This window comes from Bombus terrestris, chromosome 11 (genome assembly GCF_910591885.1).
Source record: "Bombus terrestris chromosome 11, iyBomTerr1.2, whole genome shotgun sequence".
NCBI classification, from domain to species: Eukaryota; Metazoa; Arthropoda; class Insecta; order Hymenoptera; family Apidae; genus Bombus; species Bombus terrestris.
Window position 1 is genome coordinate 6,908,598 of NC_063279.1, and position 13,357 is coordinate 6,921,954.

General features: G+C 31.1%; 3 protein-coding genes across 5 annotated transcripts; 2 read left to right on the top strand and 1 right to left on the bottom strand.

Moving 5' to 3' along the window:
- The first annotated feature begins 27 nt into the window (after positions 1 to 27).
- Positions 28 to 2,886, top strand: LOC100643901 (cleft lip and palate transmembrane protein 1-like protein). The gene is made up of 8 exons (XM_003399101.4): positions 28 to 588; positions 863 to 983; positions 1,059 to 1,279; positions 1,350 to 1,635; positions 1,707 to 1,895; positions 1,974 to 2,149; positions 2,219 to 2,470; positions 2,542 to 2,886. The coding sequence occupies exons 1-8, from the start codon at positions 335 to 337 to the stop codon at positions 2,630 to 2,632; spliced, it is 1,590 nt and encodes a 529-aa protein (XP_003399149.2). The 5' UTR covers positions 28 to 334; the 3' UTR covers positions 2,633 to 2,886.
- On the bottom strand, positions 2,304 to 13,159 carry LOC100643776 (exocyst complex component 2). 3 transcript variants are annotated; one of them, XM_048410438.1, is made up of 12 exons: positions 12,509 to 13,159; positions 12,125 to 12,425; positions 11,872 to 12,067; positions 11,300 to 11,801; positions 10,950 to 11,239; positions 10,688 to 10,872; positions 10,499 to 10,613; positions 10,137 to 10,418; positions 9,645 to 9,971; positions 9,380 to 9,564; positions 9,090 to 9,301; positions 2,304 to 2,603 (listed from the first exon to the last, which is right to left on the bottom strand). In XM_048410438.1, exons 1-11 carry the CDS (start codon positions 12,615 to 12,617, stop codon positions 9,115 to 9,117), a joined length of 2,679 nt encoding a protein of 892 aa, XP_048266395.1. In that variant the 5' UTR covers positions 12,618 to 13,159; the 3' UTR covers positions 2,304 to 2,603; positions 9,090 to 9,114. The 3 variants fall into 3 exon arrangements, with proteins under 3 accessions (XP_048266395.1, XP_048266396.1, XP_003399148.1); XM_048410439.1 differs by lacking the exon at positions 2,304 to 2,603 and adding an exon at positions 8,910 to 9,036; XM_003399100.4 differs by lacking the exon at positions 2,304 to 2,603 and adding an exon at positions 8,910 to 9,021 and having other exon boundaries at positions 12,509 to 13,158.
- LOC100648603 (putative phosphoenolpyruvate synthase) lies at positions 3,372 to 9,050 on the top strand. Its single transcript, XM_020865520.2, has 18 exons — positions 3,372 to 3,862; positions 3,932 to 4,053; positions 4,125 to 4,263; positions 4,349 to 4,529; positions 4,606 to 4,716; positions 4,793 to 5,017; positions 5,079 to 5,206; positions 5,275 to 5,606; positions 5,680 to 5,825; positions 5,909 to 6,175; positions 6,244 to 6,394; positions 6,477 to 7,016; positions 7,080 to 7,382; positions 7,444 to 7,833; positions 7,931 to 8,256; positions 8,330 to 8,414; positions 8,488 to 8,788; positions 8,852 to 9,050. The coding sequence occupies exons 1-18, from the start codon at positions 3,733 to 3,735 to the stop codon at positions 8,911 to 8,913; spliced, it is 3,939 nt and encodes a 1,312-aa protein (XP_020721179.2). The 5' UTR covers positions 3,372 to 3,732; the 3' UTR covers positions 8,914 to 9,050.
- Positions 13,160 to 13,357: the final 198 nt, after the last annotated feature.

Below are 13,357 nucleotides of genomic sequence, written 5' to 3' on the forward strand. Positions count from 1 at the left end.
TTTATTTAGTCGTCATCAGATGGCGTTTGTATCCTGCTTTCACGATGGATTCTTCACGTACCGTCGTCACCGCTGATTGTCCCGTTACAATTTTTTTGATCATATTTTATACGTTTTTAAACCGATAATGTATTAAAATACGTTACATACTAATAAACTGGTATCAATAACATGTCAATGAACTTGAATGTGTTAAATGTGCACTGAAGTGAAACGAAATAACACAAATATTCACGGTTATGTATCGTATGGAACGCGATATCAGCTAAGTTTTTTGATTCGCTTAGTTGAAGACGAATGATGTTAAAAATATTTTAAGAAAGAATTTGTAAAAATGCAGTGGCCATCCTTTACGTTTATATTAACGAAACTATTTCTGGCTTATATCGTTTATTCGATTTATAATTTATCTCTGTTGTTCGTGGCACCGGCTTGTGAAGAAGGCAAACTATGCCTGTCGTCGTTTTTAAGTCAAAAACAGCAACTGCAATTGCAAATTTACAGTTCCGTCGACAAATATCCTACCGAACAGCAGATCGATTTCGTATACGCTAGTGAAAATTTCAATTATACACACACGAATAGTCTGTGAGTAGATATTCTCTATTTATGCACTCGTGAGAAAATTAAAAACTGCAGAATATATGTAATATAAGTAAAGTAAAAGTAAATATATAAAATATCCAAAATATAACACTCGTTATAATATTTTGTGAACAAAATAAATGCTTTGGTTACATTCCATTTCTTGAGATAAAAGTATGAATTTGCATAAATATCCTTTACCGTTTATTTATAAACATTAAATTTTAAATGCACGCACCTCTCTTTATATGCAAACATATATATATTTTTCTTTCAGTCCATTAACTTTGAATGTTCCACGCAAGACAAGAAATAATGGAACATTGTTTTTGCATATTATCGTTGCACCAATGCTTCCTTCTAGGAAGTATGCAAAAGGTATTACCAATATAAAGAAGGTATGAAAAATAATATGAATTTTATTTTTATATATAATTTTTTTATGTATGTATCTAACAATGTAACTATTGTAGGATCCATATGTATCTTACATTCCTATTAAAATCACCCAATATACCATTCCTGAAGCAGAAGCTTTCAATCTATTAGGTGAGAGAAATTCAAATCCCAAGAAGAAGCAAAATTTTGTAAATCCAGTGACACATATTAAGAGTCGCGTAACGTTTACGATAATGACTGATGATGTGAAGCTACCTGTGCATAATTTACCCGTGGAACTTGTGAATCACTTAAAGTATATTAGCATTATTTACATATATTTTAAGCATTGATATTATATAACATTAGAATTTCCATTATTTCAGAATCATACATGGCAGTACATTTTTACCTATAATTAACTGTGACTTTTTACAAACCAGACATCGTGATTTAGTGAAAATTATGCCTCAGAATAATACAGTTAATATCACGTTGCAATATTCTCCAATTTCTATTGGGAAGTTAAGGTTGCTGTTGCATGTGGAAGCTACTATGCAAAATTTAAAAACTCTTGGATTTTCTGATAAAGATGTAGATGAAGTGAAAGGAATTTTTGCAGATACAAACATATATATTCTAGGAGGAACTTTTCTTATTGCAGCCATTCATGTATGTAAACTAAAGCATAACTACAACATAGTTTGAAATATAATTTAATACAACATTTTATATTTCCGTAGCTGCTATTTGACTTCCTTGCTTTTAAAAATGATGTGAGTTATTGGAGAAGAAAAGATAATCTTGTGGGCCTTAGTAAATGGACTGTTGTATGGCGAGGATTTAGTCAGACTGTTATTTTCCTTTACTTATTAGACGAAGGTTCATCTCTACTTGTTCTAATCCCTATTGGAATTGGATCTATTATAGAGGTAATGGTAAACTGCATAGATGTAACTGTTAGTACTTTACATACTCTTCTTCTTTTTTATGTTCTTTTTTCTCAATAGATGTGGAAATTAAAAAAAGTGTTGAGACTTAGGCTTAAAAACAATAATAACAACAATATAGCTGAAGTTAGAACAAGAGAATTCGATGCTGAAAGTATGCATTACTTAAGTTATTTATTGTATCCTCTTGTTATCGGCGGTGCAATCTATTCTTTACTTTATCAACCACACAAAAGGTATACAACTGTATGTAACTAGAAACTTTTGTATGTAAATATCTATGTATATAATGTTTTGAATTTCAGTTGGTACTCGTGGAGTATAAACTCCTTAGTAAACGGTGTTTATGCATTCGGGTTTTTGTTTATGCTTCCGCAACTTTTTGTAAACTACAAACTAAAATCCGTGGCACATTTACCATGGAGAACGTTTATGTATAAAGCATTCAATACATTTATAGATGACGTCTTCGCATTTATCATTTCAACACCAACCGCGCATAGAATAGCGTGTTTTAGAGATGACGCAGTTTTTCTCATTTACCTTTATCAACGATGGTGAGTCAGGAACTTTTACGTTTTATGTACTTATATGTAGACTTTACCCTGACAAATGTCATCATTTATAGGTTGTATCCGGTAGACAAATCTCGTCCAGATGTTGATGTTATTGGCGAGGAAACTGTTAATTCTGAAAATTCAAATAAAAAGACCGAATAAGCTGAATATTCAATTTCTAGTATCTCTTTAAATACGTGCATCTGAAATTACTATGACATTGAATGATGTTTCACTAGTGCATACCGATATGAATGGCTAAATGGTATGGCTTTCATAATATTTTAGAAGTAATCTCTTGTTATATATGCACTTACATTGCTAACAGACAGAACTGATATATAACGATCTTTCATTGTGATATATTAGAAAAAGATTGTTAAAGTGTGAAAATATAGCGAAGAATATTTCTTTTACTTTGTATGGTTTTTATATGATTTTTACAACGAAATTTTATAAATAGTATCATGTGTATCATTTGAAGATGTTTAAATTGATTTAAATATTTTACGAATTTTTTATAATTTTAAGTGATTATATAATATAACAAGATTGTAAGCAATAATATAATCACCAGACAAAGTCTAAAACGGTGCAGATAAAAATTTAAAAATTGATTTTCTTTCAAATTATCTATAGCCAACTATTATCATATATTTTTTAATTAAAATTATCAGACATATATTTATATGATGTTTGAGAACATTACGGTTGGATTTACTAAAAGATACTCTGTGTTTTGAAGTTTACTGGTGTTATGTAATTATTTTTCAAGGTCGTCTTTGGAATGTGTCATTCAAGCTATTCGCGGATAGCAATTTGCTGTCATTACATATACATATACATACATATATATATATATATATATATATATATATATATATATATACATATATACATGTATACTTATGTTCAGTTACATTTCATGTTTGCAATTGATTGAAATGTTATTTATATGGTCGCAAGATAAGATTGCGTACCTGCGTGGAAGATATTTAAATTGAAAAATTTATACAAGTTTAATAATGATCGTTAAAATGTACGTTTTTACACATACAATCAGCATTTATCTATCAAGTAATGATAAGTGATTGATAATCAATCAAGATTATAGAAACCAGCAATATCGCGAAGAGAACAATACGGATAAACTTTTTATCAAATTTCATTGTTACTACTTACTTTAACGGCGGAAGTGTGTAATAAAATAACATTCTCATTAACAATCAGAAAACAATCCATTAAAAAACAACTAATTCACAATGATAAGCGTCCCATTTGTTTTTAAAATTTTACTTTCTATCTTTTTACCATTGTGGCTATATGTTTGGATTAATAGAACAGTTAAAAAATATAATACATCATGTTTAGATTTGAAACAAAATATTCCAAGTAAGTATCTTTTATTAATTCACATAGATAAAATAGGTATGCATATACATTACCAAAAATTACTTTTAGGTACCTATTTCTTATTAAAATATTGGTGGGCAGAATATTGTATTAATAAGATAAAAAAGAAAAAAGGACATTCAGATTATGAAAAAAGTCACTTAGAAAATTCAAAAATTAAAGATAAAAATGTAAGTATTTTTTCTTTTATTAAGTTAGGAAGAGTTATTAAATTTATCCAGAATGATTTCTATTTGTTTAGAGTGCCAACAGCATATTTTTTTATGGTGCAGATCAAAAAGGGAATTCTTTAGTAATTAAATTTACTCGTAGAGCATTCAAAATAGCAGAAATATCATTGCAACTTGTCACATCTGATGGTCATCTCTATGTCTTGCCTGGTATGAAAATGTTCATGATGTATCATGAATTTCTTTTTTCCTTACTAACTAAGGATATAAAATAATTTAAAAATTCTTTTCGCAGAATATCCTGATACAACTTTAACAAGTAGCCTAACTCAGGAATGGACAGCAGGTGGTCTAAAAATTGAATTTTTAGATTTTCAACGACGTTGCAGGATAATTTACAATGGAATGCTTAGAAACTTAACTCAGGGTGATGAATGCAATGATGATAATGTTGAACATGTTCGCTTCAATTTTATGTAATAAATAGCGTCAATTAATTATTAATTAGGTCAGTTAAGTTTTCGGAACTATATTAATAATTTTTTTAATTAGATTTATTGCGAATTCCCGACCATTAAGATGGCCAGAAGATTGGAGTTCAAAATTACATGCAGAAGCATTAGCTTGTGAACCTTGGAAGAATCCTGACTGGATAAATAAAATGTATTCAATAATTATAAAAATGCTATTGTATATTATTGTTTTATTCACGTAAATAATCCACCTCTGATTTTTACAGAAAGTTACTTGAGTATATAGGTTTTGATCAATGGGGATCTATGCTAGGTCAAATAACATATAAAGATGGATCTGTCTCTTCACTGTATTTGCGCGGACTTCATCAATATCGTTGGGGGAAGCATGAATCTTATGAATTTTATGAATCAGTTACTTTATTTGGAGTAATGTTATATGGCGCTATGTATTATCTTAATATGAGTAGTACAAGATGTAGTTTTCCACAGTAAGTTGAATAACATATTATGACTAAAATTGCTATATTGAGTGAAAATTCTTAATTTCAGAATACAGTTTGGTCAATATAGAACTAATAATGAAAATATAGCAGAGATTAGCAAGATAGGACTCAAATTATCCGATTTTAAACAAAGAAAGCTTAATAATAATTTGGAATATAAAACATGGTTCATAGGTAAATTAAAATTGATTGAATATATTTCATATAAAACTTGTAGATAATTGTTGTACATTTAATTTCAGCTGAAAATAAAAAGTACGATATTATCATAAAACCTAATAAGACAATAACTCTATATTACGGTCAACCATGGAATTCGCTAAACAAAATTTTTACTGTGAAGTTAGAAATGAATGGAAAATCAGGTGTTGGATTAATGCAATTATGGTCTCTCTACAATGGATCATATAAAGCAAAAGTGCATCCACCTATACAACTGTTAAAACAACCTAGTATTTCTGTGCAAAGAAACGATTATGTTGTATATTTTAATGATGGAAAATGCCAAAATGAAAATATTGTCGGTGGAAAAGGATTTTCTCTTGCAATGTTAACTTCTGTTATAGATACAGATGTAAGTCATGATACAAATTTTATTGTTTTACTCTAAGTTCTTAAAATATTTTAACATGCAGCAACTTTTATAGTTTGTTGTGCCAAAAGGATTTTGTGTAACTGTTTTTGCCCTTGAATTGCAATTACATAGACATAAAGAATTGCAAGAAATAATTAATGATATCGAGAATGTTAGTGTTGGGAAAAAAGATGGTGATCTCCAAAAATATTGTGATGAGTAAATTACCTTGCTTAATACTATTATAGAATATTGAATATTTTGTTACTGAATAAATAATATTTATCATTTTTTATTTTTAGAGCTATGCGTATCATCGAATCGACTCCTATTATTGACGAAGTAAAAGATGCAATTTTAAAAGCAATAGAGAACATAGAGTCAGAAAACAATGATGATAAACCATACAGGTATGCGATAAGATCTAGTGCTGTAGGTGAAGATAGCGAAGAAACTTCGGCTGCTGGCCAAAATTCAACTTATTTAAGTATCCAAGGTGAAGATAATATCATCAAGAGCGTAGCTAAGTGTTGGGCGAGTCTGTTTTCATATCAAAGTGTCAAATATAGGTAACATGATAATATAATGGCTTTCATAATATTTTGAATACTTATATATTAAATAACTTATATATTAGAAAACAACATGGGATGTTTGTAAAGACATCAATGGGCGTATGTGTACAAAAGATGGTAAATGCTAGTGCTGCAGGTGTTATGTTTACCAGACATCCGACTACTGGAGACCCGTCAAATATTCTTATTACAGCTAATTATGGATTGGGAGAGGTAAGATTAAAGTAACAATTACAATATAAATGATAAAAATAATATATAAAAAAAACAACTAATGAAGTTTCTATCTTCTTAGTCTGTTGTTTCAGCAACAGTTGAACCAGATACAATAATTGTTCATAAAAGTTGGGATAATGAATTGACTGTAACAAGTTCAGTAGCAGGGAATAAACATCAAAAGATGCTAGCAAGTGAAAATGGAGTTATTACAATTGAACTCGATGATCAAGAAAACAAAACAATTTGTTTGTCAGAAAAAATTGCTCTGCGATTAGCTACTATAGGGGTAGATTTAGAAATGTTATTTGGTAGTGCCAGAGATATAGAATGGGCAGTAGTCAATGAAAATATTTATTTACTTCAAGCTCGACCTATCACCACTTTATATACGTGGACAGATTTTGAGTTAATGCACGAATTGGATTCAGGCGTCCCAAGCGATATTGACATACTTACATTTGCTAATGTAGGCGAAGTATTTCCATATCCAATATCACCTTTATCAATTTCTATGACTAACAGAGCACTTAATTCGTCAACGGCTACTGCATTTCAATCTTTAGATTGTATTTTCTTTCCTATCGTTACTATGAAATGCTGCGTGAACTATTATAATGTAAGTAGTATTATGAATTTAATAAAAAAACATATATCTAAAAGATGTTCATTATTATCGCAGGTATTTTTACGAAATCCTAGTGAAACTATAACACTTTTGAACAAAGTCTCAGATATAGCTATTAGCGGAGCTGTTTTAGTCACACCAGAAACGTTGAAAGTTGCTTGTGATAGAAACGGCGTATCTAGTCGCCTAGATCGAATGTTGCTCCTATATGACATGGTAAAGGATGCAATAAAAAATAGCGCAAAAGAAAAAACTGCACAGGAGATTCGTCAAAATTTAAATTTAAATGCAGAAGATTTTCATACCGCTTATAGTTTATATAATGAAATTAATCAACATAAAGATGAATATTCAATGGTGGGTATATTCAAATATTGGAAAATTTTCAGTGGATTATGTAATTTTACAAAACTTTTAGGCCGGAGTATGTCATATGCATACATCAAGAGTTAGTGTTATTTATCAAATTTTTGCGATGGGTTTACTAACAAGTGGCTACAAGGACCTCGTGCAAGAGCACTTTTCAGATATCGCAATTTTGTTAAGTTCTTGTAGCGATATTGTTAGTGGTGAAGTGGTAACAGGACTTAATAAAATAGTGCATTATATTAAGACGAATGAAAAGGGCGAAGAATTTAAAAAAATTGATCCTAGTAAGGGTATCGATTGGTTAAAAATTAATTGCCCACAAGCTGCAAAGGAATTGGATAATTTTCTTAAACAGCATGGATATAGATGCATTCAAGAAATGGATTTTATATCAGAACCATGGTCTCTTAGACCTCAAGATCTTATTAGTACACTTCAGGTAAGCTGAATCATTGGAATATCCGTCATTATTGGAATATGCAATATCATTGGAATATATAACGAATATATTATAAAAAAATTAATTATTTTGCTAGATCATGATGGCGGCTGCAAAACAGAACAATTCAAGCAAATCGCTTAACCCAGAGGAGACAGTGGCGCAATTGAAGACACCAAAGTCGAAAAGTATTAAATGGATCTTGGAAAAACTTGTACCCCTATGTAGACAAGCTGTCGTTCGTCGAGAAATGACGAAATCAATATTTGTATATGTTATACATATATTTAGGCTAGCTTATAGAAGATTAGGGAAATTAATGGTTTTAGAAGGATATCTACCTAGCGAAGACTTAATATTCTTTTTAACGAACGAAGAAATAGGGAAATTATTGAGTCATCACGACACAGCATTAGTACAAAGGTGATAAAATCATTAAATAAAATTTGACTTTTCTTTTGAATTATTATATTGATATACTTTTACAATTTTTTAGAGCTTCTCGTAGGAAAAGAATTTTTCCTCAGTTAAGAAAAATGGAATATCCAGAAGTTAATACTGGAATGCCAATTCCTATGAAGGTAGATTGATATATTTTTTTTTGTATGAATACTATTTATATATAAAAATTATAAAACTGTTTCTATATTGCAGAGTAATGTAGATATAGTAGTAGATGAAAAATCTGAAAAAATTCAAGGAATGTCGGTATGCGGAGGCTCTGTTCTTAACAGAGCATGTGTAATCACGGATCTATCAGAAGCACATACGATACAACAGGGTGATATTTTAATTACTCATGCTACCGATATTGCTTGGAGCCCATACTTCCCATTATTGAGCGGTATAGTTACAGAATTAGGAGGACTTATAAGTCATGGAGCTGTAGTAGCTAGAGAATACGGCCTTCCATGCATAGTTGGAGCTAAGAAAGCTACACAAATATTTCAAACAGGTAACATATTATTGTTTCTAAAGAGAATTAAAAACAAACGCTAAAATATAAATAAATTTGTAGGAGACACTGTGCTATTAACTGCGAATACTGGTGTTTTGCAGTTGGTGAAGAAACATGATTAAAAAGGTTACAATTTTTATTTTCCCTTGTACTATATGTATTTATATAATTTAACAATTCAAGGTGAAATTTGTTTCATTTATTCACATTAATAGCGATGAATGTGCAAACTGCAATAAAGGAATCTATTGTAATAATATTTAAAAAGATAACAATAACAATTACAATAAATACTTACTTAGATTCTTAAGTTATTATTAAAGCTATACAGTAGTGACGCGATTAGGATCAGCAATCAATGTAGGAGTATTATTGGTTGCGTCATAGGCAAGACATGATAGTTGCAAATGCATAGAAGTTTTTACTTTTACGAACAACATGTCGATTCGCGCATAGTCGTCTTTCTGAACTGGTTTCGGTATTGCAACTAGTGCTTCTTCAAAGAAATCTCTACAGATTAAAAATTACAATATTAGTATCTCCTTTATTTGTGTAACTAAAAAAAGGAAATACCAAATAGATTATTACTTTGCTCTCGGTGTACTGTAAGACTGTAAGGCACTCCGCAGGAGTGTAATATCTGTACGTGCTTGCACAATTCCGGCCGGTCCGAATTGAGTAACACACGACATGAGTCTTGCAAGTTCTTCCGCTACTGTCTCAACTATGTGAGAGAGTACTCGATATAGTAAAGCTGGTGCGACACGGCGCACCTATAAAGAAAAACAAATTGCAATCACAAAAATCACATTAAACGATTAAAAATTGCTTAAGAATGTAAAACGATAGATACCTCTGCGTGAACTGCAATTAAATTTGCTAGGATTTCTTGCGCATACGGTCTCACGTGAGTAGGTTCAGTCTCAAAATCCCATTCTAATCCACCCAGATACATACTTGGTTCAATTGTGCCAACTAATGGGTCACAACGACGTTCCAAATATGCATCCAGTACAGCCGCGTCCAGTGTACCCAGTTGCGTCCAATCGGAACCCCATCCATCCGCATCTGACAAACTCGGATAACCCTGATCCTTCAACGCGTCTCGAATTCTTGGTAGGATGGTGTTCAGTGTATAACGAATATTACTTAATGAGATTAAGAGGTATTGTTCCCACGTCTGATAAAAAATTCAGAAGTAATGCTAAAATATAGCACTGACTTCAAAAGATGCTACAAATTTTTGTACTTTTTTCTAACGACAATTAATATATAGACTATCTTTCCTGAAATAAATGGTCTTCTCTATAAACATACCATGCTGCAAGTATGCTGTAAAACTTACTGGGCCTTGTTGCTTGTTATTCTTGCTCTTATAGCCAGAAGGAGAACCAACTAATTGAGATACAGACGATTCGTCAACATCTAGAGCTGCTTCGCAGCCACTGAATGCCAATCGCTGTAGGCAATATCGTGTGAATGTTGTAAACAGTGCCTGGATAGAATGATAGTATAGAAGATGATGAGCAGGATTAGCAAATAAAGGTTCTTCTCGAGGGCCACAAGCAACTACTGTATCGCGCGCCCGCTTTGCGACTTCTATAACCATTTCTTCAAACAGATATGGCTATAAAGACAAAAATGAACAAATTTAACAAAACAATATATATACATATAGTATTTTTATAAACAAAATCCAATTATTACCACTTTCGTAACGCCACCATCTTCATTTAAATATTCAATTTGCCAAGTTTCTTTTTTGTATAATGTTGCTATGTTTGCTTTCGTTTGTTTAAATAGTGTATGAAAACACTCCAGCCTAATTTGAAAAATTTGAATTCATTATATGACAAAACTAAAAAATAGTAATAAAATAGTAACAATATTTTGTACCTTAAGTTAAGTATAAATTTTCCGAAAATATCTAATGCCTCGTTTGGTAAATCCAAATGAATTAATGAAGCGTACATTTGTCTAATCCTACGCAAGATATGTAAAAGCCATACAGCATCCAAATCATCGCCACATGTATCTTTCAAACCTTCCATCGCATGCTCCATGCTTGATAGTACTAGGTTCTGTATCGAAATAATTAATTTTTTATAACAGAGTTGAATTTTTTTACGATGTTCACTTGATAAATAATTTAACATACCTTGAAAGGTGTCTGTTTTTCTGCATCCACTGCAACATGTAACTGTCCTGTAAAGTAGCTCTGACCCAATCTCCATAAGTCTGGTAGTTGCTCGACAATTATATCACAAATTGTTTCAATACATGATATTTCTGGGGGAATATTAGTCCCATCATTTTTGTTTGATTTTGATTGTTTACTGTTCTGTATTGATTTTGCTTTGTTCCAATCCTCTCCATTTGAATTATCCACTTCCAAATGTTCTTGTATACAATTGGTAATACTTTTCTTCAAGTAATTCGAATGTGAAACTGGAAAAGGTAATTATTAGCTTTAGCAAACATGTAATATACAATATTATAGACAAATACCTATAGCATCCCAAGCTGGATCTCCTTCAGCTTCCAAATTAACAAGATTTCTAATTATTTTCTTATGTTCCTCCAAACTGAAGGGCATTTCTTCAAGTTTATTTCTTAAATGTGCTTTTAACATGACAATTCTATTATCGATTTCATTCAGTACTTTTTTAAAAACTTCGACTTCTGTATTTTTAAATAAATTTTTTACTCTCGTGTAATCGTTAATAACAAGATCATAATTTCCCCGTTTTATGTTCTTTTCTATATTAATTGGCATACAAAAAAGGAATTTATATCTCTGCATTACAGACAATGCATTTCTCGTTGCATCTGCTCTGTCTCTTCGTGCTAACACATCGTCAAATAATTTATTAGCCTCTGACATGGACTGTTTAATAGCTTTTTCTAACTTTTCAGTGGGATCACTGCCATATGTTTTTATATCTGTTTCAAATTGTTCTTTTAATAATGTTATTGTATCTAATTGTTCCATTACAGACCCTACATTAGCCTACAAAAAAATAAACAAGATACTAAGTAAAGATATAAGTATTAACTTGTCTCCTTAATTTAACAATCACCTTTAAAAATGATAGTTGACCCTCTTTTTGGGAATTCACTTTTCTTTTGAGAAAAGCCAATCCAGCCCTTAAATCTTCAAAAGTAGTAGCATGGTGATGTTGCAATAAGAACCAACCAGGGTGAAATTTTTCACTAGTAAGATCTCCACTACCTTCCCCAAAAAGTTCCATTAATTCATCTTCAGGGAACTTCTTACTACAAAATGATGCATTAAAGAATTTCTGTTAACTCAAATATGTTAGATAAACATACTCATTGCCTTCTACGCTTAAACCTAAAGGGTCTTCTTGTTGATAATTCGTTGGAGAGAGTGTCCTTCTCCCCCAGACAAAACTCTGCATAGGAGCTTCCTCCACCCATACTGCAGATTCTTTCATAGGACCTATCGTTTCATGATAACCACGGAATTGTACTGTTGATGTTCCTGGTCCTCCACTGCGTGTAGTTACTATAATATCACCCCGACCTTTACAAGGTCCTGATCTGGCAATGATCTTATTTGAAGATTTCCATTCTGCTGATAAGAAGCAATCACATCCGCATATTGTTAGACCTAAATACATTAAAATTTCCATTGATGAAAAAGTTTCTTTACCATTAACAATATAAGTGAGTATCTTAAAAAGTGAAATTAACCTATGAGATCTTGAGCTTTGTTACCCAGAAATTCACCGCGAACAATCACGCGGGTACCTGGAGGTCCTTCCTTAGGAGATACTCCTGTTACCACTGGCGGTGGACCCATCTCATTAATTTAATATTTTAATCCAAAATTCTACTATCTTCGAGTAAACAAATATTGATTACACATAATTCTAATTTTAATAATCAAACAGGTTTGAAATCCTGCCTTCAGTTCGATGGACAACGATTACCATTTTTTTTATAAACTTCTCTCAAATCTTATCTTCTATACTAATTCACGAAGAGACAAGTAAGTTAGAGGGAAAAAAAATCACTGTCAAAGCGAATGTCGGCCGATAACCCAGTGACAAACGTGATTGTCGATGCGATAGAGTGGAAGGTAGACAAATTTTATAAAACACATCGAAACTGAATACATATTCACGATAAAGTCATTATACCACAACGATATTGAAAATGATTTAAAATAACTTTGAATTAACTTTATCGATAAAAAATATTCATTTCCATGTAAATTACGGCCGTGCTACGCCTTTTGATTAGTTATCTATAGCTGTCGATAGGCATCTACATCATCGCTACAGCTGTTATTTCACTATACATATCTATAGATTTTTATATTTAATTCTATTAGAATAGTATACGACTTTGGAATTTGTGTCTATATTTTAAATAGAATTAATAGAAATTTGTTACGTAAGCTCAAAAATATTATAAGCAACTAATAATTTCCAGAGATTATAATTAAAATATAGTAATCGGAACGCAATGTAATAATGCACAATATTTGAGGAAACACGGTTATTTTTTATTAAAATTCGTACAATCGTACATAATAAT